The 15,024-nt window shown below is 35.8% G+C and overlaps 2 protein-coding genes and 1 long non-coding RNA gene across 3 annotated transcripts; 1 reads left to right on the plus strand and 2 right to left on the minus strand.

The window, feature by feature from the left end:
- LOC104112113 (protein disulfide isomerase-like 1-4) lies at positions 1–10,944 on the minus strand. The gene is made up of 12 exons (XM_009621954.4): positions 10,387–10,944; positions 8,619–8,748; positions 7,925–8,090; positions 7,612–7,730; positions 7,422–7,502; positions 1,464–1,550; positions 1,294–1,368; positions 1,139–1,207; positions 975–1,055; positions 750–884; positions 569–625; positions 1–495 (listed from the first exon to the last, which is right to left on the minus strand). Exons 1-12 carry the CDS (start codon positions 10,902–10,904, stop codon positions 328–330), a joined length of 1,686 nt encoding a protein of 561 aa, XP_009620249.1. The 5' UTR covers positions 10,905–10,944; the 3' UTR covers positions 1–327.
- A 934-nt stretch (positions 10,945–11,878) lies between these two features.
- On the minus strand, positions 11,879–12,298 carry LOC104112117 (uncharacterized). Its single transcript, XM_009621959.1, has one exon. The coding sequence runs from the start codon at positions 12,296–12,298 to the stop codon at positions 11,879–11,881; it is 420 nt and encodes a 139-aa protein (XP_009620254.1).
- A 1,900-nt stretch (positions 12,299–14,198) lies between these two features.
- Positions 14,199–14,739, plus strand: LOC117280525 (uncharacterized). Its single transcript, XR_011409159.1, has 2 exons — positions 14,199–14,295; positions 14,397–14,739. It is a non-coding gene; the product is annotated as an uncharacterized lncRNA (long non-coding RNA).
- The last annotated feature ends 285 nt before the right edge of the window (positions 14,740–15,024 follow it).

Genomic DNA, 15,024 nt, shown 5'->3' on the forward strand with positions numbered 1-15,024 from the left:
TTTCCAACAATACAAATATCTATGTTGACTTGCATATAAATGCCAAGATACAGGTTTGGAGAATAGACTGCACCATATCCCGTATTATTGGGGTTCGTTAAACATAAAAAATGTGTCAACCTCTTCAAATAATTAACTTGACTTGAACGAAATGCAGCTTTTCAGTCCTAAACTGAAGTTATATTATTTTTACCTTTTATTTGAATCTATTTAACTATACAAGATACTACAGTAATATCTTTAGAATTAATTATATCCTAAACATAGTTACTAAAGGCAAAGTAACAGTAGAAGAAAAAAACTATTGTCGACGAAGTTAAACTCTTCTCATAATTCATCTTTTATGTTGCCAGGCTCCCTCTTGACACCTACTTTGGATGCAGAGCTCTCGAATTTGGTAGAAGAAGCTGGTCTCTGAAGCTTGAAAGGGATGGCTGCATGTTTTTTGATGAACTTGTACAATGCCACTAGAGTAAGTTCAGTATCAACTGGTATCTGTACGATCACAACACAAACAATAAAACATTTGCATCTTGCTACCCACCACAAACAAATAAACGTCACTTACAGGATCAATGCTCTTATTCCCTGCTAGGAAGAAGATGAGAGTTGGGAATCCTTTAACCTGCAAAGTAGAAGAAATGACCACAATTCTCTCTTTTCATCTAAATCAAGAAATACTCTGTCAATCTTTAAATTAAATAATGCTAATTTAAAACTATTGCAACCAAATGAATGATGAAAAGCACCTTGGCCCGAGGGTGCTCGTTTCTTGTTCCATCCATTTTGGCTATAAAAAGAGACTCAATGCCACGGAAGTGGCGTGCAAGTTTATTGAACGTTGGTTCTAGAGCTTGGCACGGCCTACACCATGGTGCATAGATCTGACGAAAAGATGTTCAAAGGCATTCTAAAACTTTGATCCCAGAGTTGATTACAAAACCAACCAAAGAAAATTCATTTCTTGAACATACCTCAAGAAGTACGTCTTTTGACTCATTTAGAACTATTTTATCAAAATTGTTCCCGACTACAACTTTCACATCCGCATCATTCTGTGATAATTACAAATGAAAACATACTTGGATCAGCACAATTATGATACTGAGTTAAAGGCCAGGAGGAAATTGCAGCTTACAGTCTTAGGAATTGGATCTGATTTATAGAAAGGTTTAAGTTTGTCTTCTAAAAAATCCTCTCCAAATGCCTAAGGAATAAAAGACAATAAACAAGTTAGTCCACAACTTCTCAACCAAAATTATATGCACCTAACAACCATTTATGGCCATCTACCTTAATCTTCTCGAGTGTTATCTCCCCAACTAATATAAATTTCTTGTGATTTTCATCTTCTATGTATCCAATAACCTACAGGAATTACAATCAAGATAGAATTGCACATTCAGTAAACAAGGTTTCTAAAAATCTTATAGTGCCCATTTATAATGTGGAATAAGTGGTACCTGTGGAGCATCTCTAGTGGCCCCAAAATAATCTGATACTGGTCTTCCAACTTCATCGTCGTCCATTTTGACAACAACAAAATTAAGCTTCATTTCCCCATGGCAAAAAGTACACACTGTTAGTTAATTGATAGTACCAAATAGTAAAGGAATCAAAGATTTGGGTGTTAGGGTGTAAAATGTATGATAGCTCAAACTTTAAACCGAAGACTTAGAAATCATGATCTTAAGCATTGATCTATTGGGTCCATTCCATGGCCCATGTGAAAGAAGATGAAGCTTCCTTTTGGTTTTGTCAAGCCAATCAATTTAGAAGTTCAATTTGGGCAACTAGCTTTTGAAGTGAATATTAATGTCATTGCATACATCAATATGTGCATTCTTCAACTATAAATATGTGTCTCTATCTTCATTTGTAATCACACCAAAACAAAGAGAAAGAGAGTGATTTACAGAGTAAGAAGCAAAATACTCTGTGAGGAAAAATATAGAGAGTTTGAGCGGGTATTGTAGTGAGGTGGAAAAATCAAAAGAGGGTTATTTCTTTTGAGTGTTTAGTGGTCTTGGAGTATTTTACCCGGTACCACAAATTGTAAAATTCTCGCTATAGTGAAATCAGTTGCTCCTCTCGGGCCGTGGTTTTTCCCTTATTCAAAAGGGTTTTCCAAGTAAAGATTTCGGTGTCCTTGTTTCTCTTATTATTACTGTTGGTAACAGTATTTTAGTAATTCGCATTTATTATAGTCGTATACCATGAATATTATTTCTGTGGAGATTAATTTTTCCAACAACTGGTATCAGAGCATAGGTTCTGCTCATTCACAAAAATATTATTTACAGTCAATTTTACTCAGTAAAAAAAAATATCAGGAGTAAAGTATGAAGTAACAAGATTCAACGGTAATGACGGTTTCTCCATATGGCAAAGAAGGATGAAGGACTTGCTCATCCAACAAGGGTTAGACATTGCACTAGATGAAAAAAAGGCAAAGCCGGAAACTATGAAAGCCGAGAAATGGGCAGACATGGATAAGAAGGCGGCTAGTGCAATCAGACTGCACCTATCTGATGAAGTACTCAATAATGTCGGGGATGAAATAGTGCATGTGGTATTTGGAAAAGACTAGAATGTCTATACATGTCCAAATCCTTAACAAACAAGTTGTTTTTAAGAAAGCAACTTAATGCCATCCATATGAGTAAAGGTACAAATTTCTTGTCTCATTTAAATATGTTCAATGGATTAATCACGCAGCTGGATAACCTTGGAGAAATAATCACTGAAGTAGATAAGGTTATCATGCTTCTAAACTCGTTTCCATCTTCCTATGATAATTTGGCAACAACCATCCTGCATGGTAGAGATATCATTGATTTAAAGGAGATCATATCAGCCATCCTACTCAATGATAAGATGAGGAAGAAGCCCGAAAATCAGGGGCAGGCTCTTATCATGGAAAACAGAGGAAGAAGTTTTTATAAAGCATCGAGTAGCCGTGATAAATCCAAAGCTCGTGGAAAGTCCAGGAACCGGTCAAATGGTAGAAATTGCTACAGTTGCGATCAACCTGGTCACTTCAAAAGAGATTGCCCAAAAAAAGGTCGAGACGAGAGCAATGGCCATAAGAATAATGACAACACAACCACTGTAGTGCACAACAATGATTCGGTGGTTCTCTTCGTTCACGAGGAGGAGGAATACATGCACGTAGCAAGCCAAGAGTCAGAATGGGTGGTTGATATAGCAACATCCTACCATGTCACACCGGTAAGAGAATTCTTCCGTAGGTAAAAAGTAGGAAACTTTGGAATGGTCAAGATGAGAAATACTAGTCACTCAAAGATTGTGGGGATTGGCGATAGTTGTATCAAGACAAATGTCAGATGTACATTAGTTTTAAAAGATGTGCGACACGTACTAGATGTGCGAATGAATTTGATTTCAGGGATCACTTTAGATCGAGACGGGTACGAGAATCACTTCGCCAATAGGAAGTAGAGACTCACCAAGGGATCATTGGTGATTGCTAAAGGAGTTGCTCCCTACACATTGTACAAGACAACCGTTGAGATATGTGAAGATGGATTACATGCGGCTGGAGATGATACGCCTGCAGATTTATGGCACCAGAGATTGGGCCATATGAGTGAGAAGGGACTGCAGATCCTATTCAAAAAATTACTCATCTCCTTTGCAAAAGGTACAACTGTGAATTCTTGTGATTATTATTTATTTGAAAAACAACATAGGGTATCGTTTCAAGCAACTCATGGAAGAAAATCGAATATACTTGATTTAGTATATTCTAGTGTTTTTGGTCCAATGGATGTAGAATCAATGGGAGGTAAAAAATATTTTCTCACATTTATTGATGATGCTTCACGGAAGTTGTGGGTTTATTTCTTGAGAACCAAAGAACAGGTATTTCAAGTATTTCAGAAATTACATGCTCTGGTGGAAAGAGAGACAAGTCAAAAATTAAAGCGTCTCAGGATAGATAATGGAGGAGAGTATACTTCAAAGGAGTTTGAAGACTACTGCTCAAGCCATGGAATCAGACATGAGAAGACAGTTCCTGGAACCCCACAACACAATGGTGTAGCTGAAAGGATGAATCATACCATTGTCGAAAAAGTGAGAAGTATGCTCAAAATGGCAAAACTACCTAAGTCATTTTGGGGTGAAGCAACTCGCACAACATGTTACTTGATTGATAGAAGTCCATCAGTTCCATTGGAGTTTGACATTCTAGAGAAAGTCTGGACCAACAAAGAGGTGTCCTACTCCCATCTAAAAGTGTTTGGATGTAAAGCTTTTGCACATGTGCCGAAGGAGTAGAGAACAAAGTTGGATGACAAAGCTATTCCCTGCATCTTCATCGGTTATAGAGATGAAGAGTTCGGCTACAGATTGTGGGACCCAGAAAAGAAAAAGATTATCAAAAGCAGAGATGTGATCTTCAGAGAAGATGTGGTCAGGATTGATAGTGATCAATCAACAAAGACCAAAAATGAAAATGGTATAGTTACTAACTTTGTTACTACTCCTATTGTACCTGTACGTAATCCTTACACAGGTGAAGAATAGCACACAGAAGGTGTAGATGAAGAGGTTGTTGAGCAGGGGGAGTACCCTAGTCCACAAGAGGAAGAAGGAGAGCAACAACAACAACAAGAAGGACAACAACCTTTGAGAAGATCTAAAAGAGAGAAGGTAGAGTCCACAAGGTATCCTTCTTTGGAGTATATCCTCGTCATTGATGAGGGGGAGCCAGAGAATTTCAAGGATGTGCTATCTCATCCGGAACAAATCCAATGGATGGAAGTCATGCAAGAAGAGATGAATTCTTTACATAAGAATGATACGTACGAACTGGTTCAACTTCCAAAAGGCAAAAGACCGCTCAAGTGCAAGTGGGTCTTTAAGCTCAAGAAAGATGGAAACGGCAAGCTGGTCAGACATAAAGCTCGATTGGTAGTAAAAGGTTTCGAACAGAAGAACGGTATTGATTTTGATGAAATTTTCTCACCTGTTGTCAAAATGACTTCTATTCGAACAATCTTAAGCTTAGCAGCTAGCGTAGATCTTGAAGTGGAGCAGTTGGACGTGAAAACTGTGTTTCGGCATGGAGATTTGGAAGAAGAGATCTATATGGAGCAGCCATAAGGTTTTGAAGTAAAGGCGAAGAAACACATGGTGTGCAAGTTGAAAAAGAGCCTTTATAGGCTGAAACAAGCGCCTAGGCAGTGGTACAAGAAGTTTGACTCATTCATGAGAAGTCAAACGTACACAAAGACCTTTTCAGATCCATGTGTATACTATACGAAATTCTCTAACAATAACTTTATCATCTTGTTGTTATATGTGGATGACATGTTGATTGTAGGACAAGACAAGAAGTTGATTGCCAAGTTGAAGAAAGATTTGTCCAAGCCATTTGACATGAAAGACTTGGGTCCAGCACGACAAATTCTTAGAATGGAGATTGTCCGAGATATGACAAATAGTAAGTTATTGTTGTTACAATATAAGTATATTGAACGTATACTTAAACGCTTCAACATGAAGAGTGCTAAACCGGTTAGCACACCTCTTGCTGGTCATATGAAGTTGAGCAAGACAATGTGTCTTACAACAAAAGAAGATAAAGAAAGTATGGCTAAAGTTCCATATTCATCTGCTGTGGGGAGCCTGATGTATGCAATGGTATGTACCAGACCTGATATTGTTCATGCTGTCGGTACTGTTAGCAGGTTTCTTGATAATCTCGGAAAAGAACATTGGGAAGCTGTGAAGTGGATACTTAGGTATCTAAAAGGAACCTCAGATGAATGCTTGTGTTTTGGGAGATCATATCCAGTCTTGAAGGGCTACACAAATGTTGATATGGCAGGTGATCTTGATAATCGTAAATCTACTACATTATACTTGCTCGCTTTTTCAGAGGGAGCTATATCATGGCAGTCGAAGTTGCAAAAGTGTGTTGCACTCTCTACAACTGAAGTAGAGTATATTGCCGCTACTGAAGCTGGAAAGAAAATGGTTTGGCCGAAAGGTTCCTTCAAGAGCTTGGATTACATCAAAAGGAGTATGTCGTCTATTGTGACAGTTAAAGTGCAATAGACCTGAGCAAAAACACCATGTATCATGCAAGGATGAAGCATATCGACGTGAGATATCACTGGATTCAAGAAAGGATAGATGATAGATCTATGCAGGTCAAGAAGATCCATATATGTGAGAATCCTTCGGATATGCTGACCAAGGTGGTACCAAGAGACAAGTTTGAGCTATGCAAAGAACTTGTCGGCATGAACTCTATATGAAAAACTGGAGTTAACTCCTTCAGGTGCATGAGATTGGAGGGAGAGATTTATTGGTTCCATCCCATGGCCCATGTGAATGAAGATGAAGCTTTCTTTTGGTTTTGTCAAGCCAACCAATTTAGAAGTTCAATTTGGGCAACTAGCTTTTGAAGCGAATATTGATGATATTGCATACATCAATATGTGCATTTTTCAACTATAAATAGGTGCCTCTTCCTTCATTTGTAATCACACCAAAACAAAGAGAAAGGGAGTGATTTACAGAGTAAGAAGCAAAACACTCTGTGAGGAAAAATATAGAGAGTTTGAGCGGTATTGTAGTGAGGTGGAAAAATCAAAAGAGGGTTATTTATTTTGAGTGTTTAGTGGTCTTGGAGTATTTTACTCGGTATCACAAATTGTAAAATCCTCGCTATAGGGAAATCAGTTGCTCCTCTCGGACCGTGATTTTTTCCTTATTCAGAAGGGTTTTTCACGTAAAAATCTCGGTGTCCTTGTTTCTCTTATTATTACCGTTGGTTACAGTATTTTAGTAATCCGCATTTATTATAGTTGTATACCGTGAATATTATTTCTGTGGGGGTTAATTTTCCCAACATGATCAACCTTCTTAAACCGAAGGAACCGTAGGCTTTAAATACCATACTCCAAGTCATGATCTCATGCATTGATCAACTACTCCAATATCAATTGTTATAAACCAAACAGAAGGGTCCAACCTAAAGGCATTACATATTACTACATTCGTTCCAATTTATGTGAACCTATTTATTTTTTGGTCCGTTCCAAAAAGAATGACCTCTTTCTAAATTTGGAAATAATTTTTCTTAAACTTACAATTTTACCCTCAATTACCCTCAATGAAAAGCTTTTATAGCCACACAAATACTCTTAACCCCTTTTTGAATTGTTTAGGACCACAAATTCCAAAAGTCGTTCATTTTTTCTTAAACTTCGTGCTCAGTCAAACAAGTTCATATAAATTAAAACGGAGGGAGTAGATGATAGCGTCCATTCAGTCTATAAACCCCTTTTTGGAACCCATTGTAACAGTTTCCACTCTATCAAACTATATGTATAGAAGCAATGACAATGTTGTTATACGTTAGAGACTGAACAAAGCTTCATTACCTTTCCCTTGAAAAGTTTTGCAGCATCTTGAAATGTTGGGAACAACTTATCCGTATCATTTGCTGTGGCAAAAAGCAAGACCTGCACAGAACATAGGAGACAGTCAGTACATTGACCATATTCATACAGGAGGAAGATACAGTTATAAATAAAGTCATATTTGTTCTAACATAAATCATCTTAAGTTTACCTGCTTCTTAATTGGACTCGCAAAAATTGAAGGGGCGCTTTCTTTAGTAAAAGTTGTCACTATAGGGAGCTTGTTGGCAGAAACAAACTTAGCTATTGCAGATTTTCTGAATTGACCATCTGAAGAGCAAAATGAAAAAGATAAATAAGGATATCTCCATGTTTCCTTTCTTTTTCCACTTCTTCTCTTGAGAGAAAGAACGCAAATAAAATACAGTATGGTTATCAAATTCCTAAAGGCTCTCTTATTACCATCCCCAAGAGACAAGATTCAATTCCAGTATTCAAAAACAGAGATGAGAGAAGTAGCTAACCATAATGCGCGATATTCTCTGGTTCCTTTTTAAGCATGCCCAGAGCAGGGCATTTAGCATTGAAGTCTATGTTGAATAGCTTAGCCACGTTAGGATTTGTCGTCTGGTAAAAGTTAACATCATATTCAAGTTTTGAAGCAGCTGCTAGTTGATCAGTCTCTGGACCCTGTAAAACGTTTAGACAATGAACTTATGACAGATCATGTTATAAGAGGGCTAATGACAAAACTGTAAGTTGCAGACGGACCATTGACGGCAATACACAATAAAAGAGGTATACTTGGATGTAATACAAAGAGAAAGAAAACAGAACTACTTTCACTAGAAGGGAAGAATAATGAGCATTATATTGTAGCAATATACAACTAGTACAACAAGAAAAAGAGAAGAATCAACTATCAAGGTTTCAAGTTAGAATCTGCAACAGGTAAAAAGGAGCAAAACATCCCATTTGAACTGAAGCTCATTGTATACTACAATAGGGTAAAGTTATTCCGTCAAGTGCCATCTAACTATCAAAAATCAAATTTCATGAATCCGACATAAAAATATGAGCATTAAAATTCAAGTTTTCTTTAGCGATAGAAAAATATCAAAATTGCAATCCATGCTTATCACCAGGAGAAAGTTTCTCAGTAAAACTATACAATAAGAGCAGGAAATCAATAACCAAGATAGAGTAAGCAAAATATACCACCAAGGAGTCGAGGTACGCTATAACAACTTTGTTCTCAGAGGTTAGTACACGTTTTGCGTCCTCTGTTGTCGTTATATTGTAAATGCCAGGTCCTATTTTCTTCTTTATCCAAGTCACAATTGCATTTCTACAGGTAAAATTCCTCATCAGCTTCACTTCAGTACACAAGTCTGATTGATAAGCCAGAAGCCGCAAAGAAAAAAAGGGGGAGGGGAATTTATCTGCTTCAGACGCTACAAGTTTTAACGATTAGGAACCAATTAAAAGAGTGTAACAGGGTGTATCGAATTTAGGTCATCTCAGACTTTTCGCTTGAAGTAGGATAAGTTATGAGAAGGTTGCAAGAATGAAGAAAAATTTCCACCTTTACAGTTTATTACATCTCCAATATGAGATAATCATTTGATCAGCTAAGCCTCACCCCTAATTGTTGGTTTTAAGCTTCTTAGAGCTTAAAATAAAATGAATGGAATATGGAGGAAAAATGAAATTTTTTGAATTTTTTTTTTTGACAAAGGGACATTGTCCCAGAGCAAAAGAGTTTTGATGGGTATATATACAATTGCACTTCTTCTAGCTCTTAAAGAGTTGAGAAGAAGACAACCCTAGCGTCGTTGTTGTTGCTTGAATTTGGATTTGATTGATTAATTTTTTTGATCAAATTTATTTGTTAATATTAACGCAATATTAATTAATCCAAATTAGACCGTTTCTATAACGGTAATTTTAATTTTCCCGTTATAATTTGAATTTGGCGGTTTGCATAAATGGTCATTTTATAAAACAACCATTTTGAGTTGCAACCTTACATGAAGAGTTGTAACTCTTCAGTATAACCCAACGGTTTTTTGGCTATAAATACATGAACTCTCCCTCAGATTTTCCTTACCAAAATTCTGATTTCTCCTTCTTTTTTTTTTCTGCACTGTTTTAACAGAAAAGAAGGCAGTAAGTGTGATTTACTATTATTCTTTGCGTTCGTTGTCACTGGGGTTTGAAGTATCGCTACACCAGTGAGGGTAATCCGTTCTATCCTGGGAGAAAATAATCCTAAATTTCGAGTACTAGGAGGGGATTACGTTCCTTAAAGAAACATTGTGAATTCAGTGAGCTCGGAATAATTCTGTTCTTCTACATTTCTGATTTTATATCATTTTTATTTTTGAATATATTTTCGAATACCAATTACTAACACTAATTAGTTATCCAATTCATCTGTATCCATTCTGTTCAATTTGACCCATTTCCACTACACGGTGATGATAACTGAAAGTCTCACAATTGATTGCCCAAGCCAGAAATACACTAGTGATGCCAAGCTTATAATCAGCTAAACATCCATGTAAATATCAAAACTTTTTATTGTCTTCTCTCTTCCATTTATGCAAAAACCGAAATGCCAGAGTAAAGTTTTGAAGTCCCAATTTTGAGTTTTGTTACCTAATTAACAGTTGTATATACAACAACAACAACATACCCAGTAGTCCCACAAGTGAGATCTAGGGAGGATAGAGTGTATGCAGACGTTACCCTACCTTTAAAAAGGAGGCTAATTAACAGTTGTATATATAAAAAAGAATTCGCCTAACACCTGTTTTTATGGAATGCCACATGTTGTCCGATGCATTATGGCTCGGATATTACTTTCTTGTGTTATCAAATACTAAGAATATATGAATATGTATGTACGTGCCTAGTATGTATGTATATAGAAGTACACACATAACTCTTCCAGAGCAAAGAGACAGTGATGAAGAAGACATACTTGGTTTTTCGGCCATTATAAGGTTCAGGATCACCGTCAACGAAGAAATAAATCGTAGGAAAACCTCGGACATCGTAGTTATCAGCCACCTCATATTCCTTAATGGCATTGACCTTTGCCAACGCCACATTCTCCGTCTTCAGCTCTGTTGCGGCATCCGCATACTCTGGAGCCAGGGCCTTGCAATCGCCATTCCAGGGAGCGTAAAATTCCACCATCACATACTTATTGTCATCCACGAATTCACTGAAATTCCTGTCAGTCAATACTACAACATCCTTGTCATCAATCTTAAGATCCTCATCTTCCTCTGCATGATCAAATGGCGCTGAAGGGAACTCAGTTTCGTCATGATTCTCGAAGTTTGGCTCGGCTGCTTCCTCGTAGTCTTCGAGGAAGCTGAGGAATTCGTCATCGTCATCTGAGGATGTTGGAGTTTTGGCTAGTGATGGGGTGATGAAGAGAGGAAATAGGAGAAGGGATGAGATAGAGAGGAAGATGATCACTCGACTCGCCATTCTTTTTGTTACACCTAATTTTAGCAAGCATGCGACTGAGTTTCGTAACTATGATCCTATGAAAAAGACTTAAGATTCCACGTGTTTACACTATACGTATTTAAAGACGCACCAATTGGGAAATTACATTAAGAATACATATTGAAATACTAATTATTATGATTAAAAATATTTATTTTAAAAATATATTATGTATGCGTCTAATTTTTATACATTGTCTATATAGTCACTTCATTTAAAAAAATATGGTAAGTGACCAACTTCTAAACTTTTATTTACACTATCGGTAAGTATAAGGTATTCATAATATATATATGAATTGATGCAAATATCAAGTTTAAGTAGAGTTATTTTTAGTTCGGTCTAGGTCTACATTTACCGAGAAAAACGTTATACTAATATGTCATTTTGCCAATATATACATCAAACCAACGCTATCGACTATTTGCAGCGACTCATTTAGTCACCAAAAGTAAGGATTTCGTGCCGACTCTAACAAGAAGGTGATCGTTTTAGAGTCATCACAATGGCAATTAGTACTTGCAGCAAGCCTATGGTTAAGTCTCAATATGATGCTGACATGCTTGCTAGTAGTATCTTTTCAGCGACGACAATAGCTAAAGGATTTAACTTGTTATATACATTCGAAGTACATTTTCTTTTAACTATCAGCGAATTATCTGTCTAATTTTCGCTTATCATGTTTTGTAACTTGTCATTACCTTTTAGAAGAATAAAATTTAAATTAATGTTGTATCAGTGATGGGGTGACAAAAAGTCTCTTCATCGTCAAGCCACTCTGACTTTTGAGGTAGTTCTAGAGCGAGTTCAATTGCATCATTGCTTCGGCGGGCTAATTTTGGCTCGACCCATGAGTATCATATGCAAAAATGTATACTCCTATATAGTAGACTAGTTCTGAAGCCACACTTGCTATAATCTTAGATTCACGGTCTGTCGATGATCAGTATCGGTCAAACATTAAGCTGAACAGGATTAGCGTTGCTGGAGTTGCGTTTCCGTGTGATGACCACAAAGAGAATCCCAAAACCCAAAAGAATAGCAAACAGAAAACCAAATGGAATTCCAGTCATGCCACCACCTCCCAGTCGTTTTTCACCACCTTCTGGTGGTGATATGTTTTCATATGCAAGATTTGACTGCATATTTGATGCTGTTATATGAAATTCAGAACACTCAGATTCTGATGATTCACATAAATTTTCATTACTAGTGTTTTGCTGTTGAGTATCAGTGTGGAAAAATGAGTATGCTTCTGGTGAGAATGGAACAGGGCTCTCATAAGCAAGACCAGGAGAAGCTATATTATCTTGAGATTTAATAAGGGATATTGGTAAGCAAAGGAAAGCAAGGAAGAAGAGAGAAGAAGTCATTCGTAATGTCATTCTGTTTCTTAATTTGTTGGTTTTTGTGAAGTGATCAATATGCTAATAGAGCAGTGTAGGTTAGAATGTGTAATGCCTGGACTTGTGAACAGTGCAGTTTTTATAATTAGCTGAAATTAATAATGAATTGATGGTTGCTTGTACTTGAATTTATAGTGGAAAAAGAGGGAGAAATGATACATAAATTATCGATGACAATGCCTTTAGTAAAGTAACTTTTGTTAAATTGTAAAAAAGATGGCACTTTTATTTAATGTTTTGCAAGGTGTAAGGTTTGATATTTTTATTAGGGCAAATACGTTTGAATATTGTTTTGGACAAGCAGACAGAAAGACTTGAATTTATACTGTTACCCCGTTATATTGTGTAAGTACCTCATTTAAAAACTTAAAACTTTCGAGAAAATACTGCAAAAACTACATGTCAAAGTTAGCATAATGCACGGTGGTTAACTAAGAGATGACGAGTAAAAGAAGATGACAAGAAAACATGTCTTTTTTTTTTCTTCTGATCTGAAAAGGTAAAGGTTTGCTTAGACTATACACAAACTTTTAATTGACCTCCTTCAAGTGATTTTGACTTCCAATCTTTGTCCTTTCCTTGTCCTCTATTCCCTTTGTCAATTGGCAGGTTCTGCTTACTATTTAATATCTCTTATTAATGATGCAATTTCTTCATTGTTACTGATTCTTTGCTGTTAAGATGGAGTTGACACTTGGCAGCGCCAATAGTGAAAGCAAATGAGATTATTATGTAAAGCACATTTATCATCTAGTATCCCTGTTATACAACATAATACAGTTCCTGCCCGGCCCATGTTCTCAAATGACTCGTTAGTTGTCTTGTTGCTAAGATACAAGATATATTTTCGGACGCAGATCTAGAATTTAAATTTGATAAATTTAAAAATATTTAGTAATAAACACATCGTACGTATTAACTTATATGAGTTAGAAATTTAAAATTTGTTGAAAATTTAGTAATAATTTAGTGCACTGAATTGCCTTTTTTTATATTTATATGTCGTGTCAAAAATACTAAATTAGTTAAATCCATTGAATGTACGCTGCATCCATCTCTGTCTCAGATAATCCAGAGTCCAAACTTCAAATGAGAGTGGGAGAGAAAGGGTATATGATTAGATCGAGAGCACATCAATGGTATATATAGTCGAAATTACAGGAGCATGTGGCGATTATGAAAATGGGAGGTTATTTGTGGTATAAGCAATAAAGTGATGATTAAATTTCAGAGTTAATTAGCAGCGAATTTTTTTTTTTGAGAACAATGATTTCTAATCATTTTGTATACTGATATGATAACTGAATATAGATTTATCAAATTGAGGAGTAACACGTAGAAATCAAATTCATGATTTTGTCTGCTCTCAATTTCTTTCAGGGAGAAAGTTATATTAGGGGTTTGCTTGGCTTAATACACCAGCAAAGCTGGCCTTTAGGCATTAACGTGACAATTTAATGAGACTATTAAATAATTTTTGAAAGTATTTCTGAGCTCCTTGATTAACAGTGAGGATATTTTTGTGCCAAAATAAAATCGATGGCAAAATTGGCCATTTCAAATAGTTCAAGTACAAAATTGACCCTTTTTCCTATTAAAAAAGAATATGAAAGACCCGAAAAATCTATGAGATGCTAGGAATTCCGTTAAAGTCAGCACCTCTTCAGTAACCATATATATAAGAAAAAAATAATAATAATGTGTATCTGAGTATATATATATAAGGAAAGTGTTTAAATCATAATTACAAGAATCCAAAGTAGAGATATTCATGCAATAGAGACAACCTTGGAATGGAAAAACAATTAATGTCTCAAAATGATAATATAACAGAATGATAATATTCCAAGACTATAACCTTCATCATACATGAATGAACATTTCAAAAACCCAAATGGATTCACTCAAGTTTATGTTTGTCACTCTCTTAATCCTGTTTCTTCTTGTTCCTTCTCAAGCCACCGGTAATTAATCATCTAGTTTTCTCTATTAAAAATGTTTCTTTGTTTTATGGTCTTTTGAGTTTTTACTTAAAACTGAGTTTTCTTTTACATCTGTTTTTTAGGTGATGTGGAAATCAACCAAGATTTTACTTCTGATTGCATTTTCACAAGCAAATGCAAGACCAGATCAGATTGTTATGGTCCGTGTACTGATCTTGGGCCTTTGATTGGGCTGTGCGTTCCAAATCCGGATCCGGCTGGAGGACTAATCTGTTGCTGCATTGATAGTAAAAAGAGAGATCGTATTCCAAATTAAATTCTTTTAGTATTTGTGAAGATTCATTTTATCCAAAATTCTGGTTGATTTGTTTTATCTACGTTTGCTTGTAATATGGTTTTTAAACAGCTGCTGTGATGGAATATTTTTGTGTTGTTCGTTTGAAAGAGAAAAGAAGACTTACATAATTGGATTTTTTCATCATCTGTCGTCTGAAAGAATAATACATTTTAGTACTGGAGTCGTAGCCAATTTATTTTTACTGATTTGATTCGAAAATAAAAAAAAATACAATTAAAATAAATAGAAATTATATCTAACGGAAAAAATAACAGGAAATACACAACTAGTACTCCATTATTTTTGCTAAAAATTTTCTATTTGGCTAAATTGATGGAGTTCCAACCAAACTTTTAATTTGACCCAAAAAAAAAGAAGAAATATGCAATTGGAACAAATCGACATTATATCTA

This window comes from Nicotiana tomentosiformis, chromosome 6 (genome assembly GCF_000390325.3).
Source record: "Nicotiana tomentosiformis chromosome 6, ASM39032v3, whole genome shotgun sequence".
NCBI classification, from domain to species: Eukaryota; Viridiplantae; Streptophyta; class Magnoliopsida; order Solanales; family Solanaceae; genus Nicotiana; species Nicotiana tomentosiformis.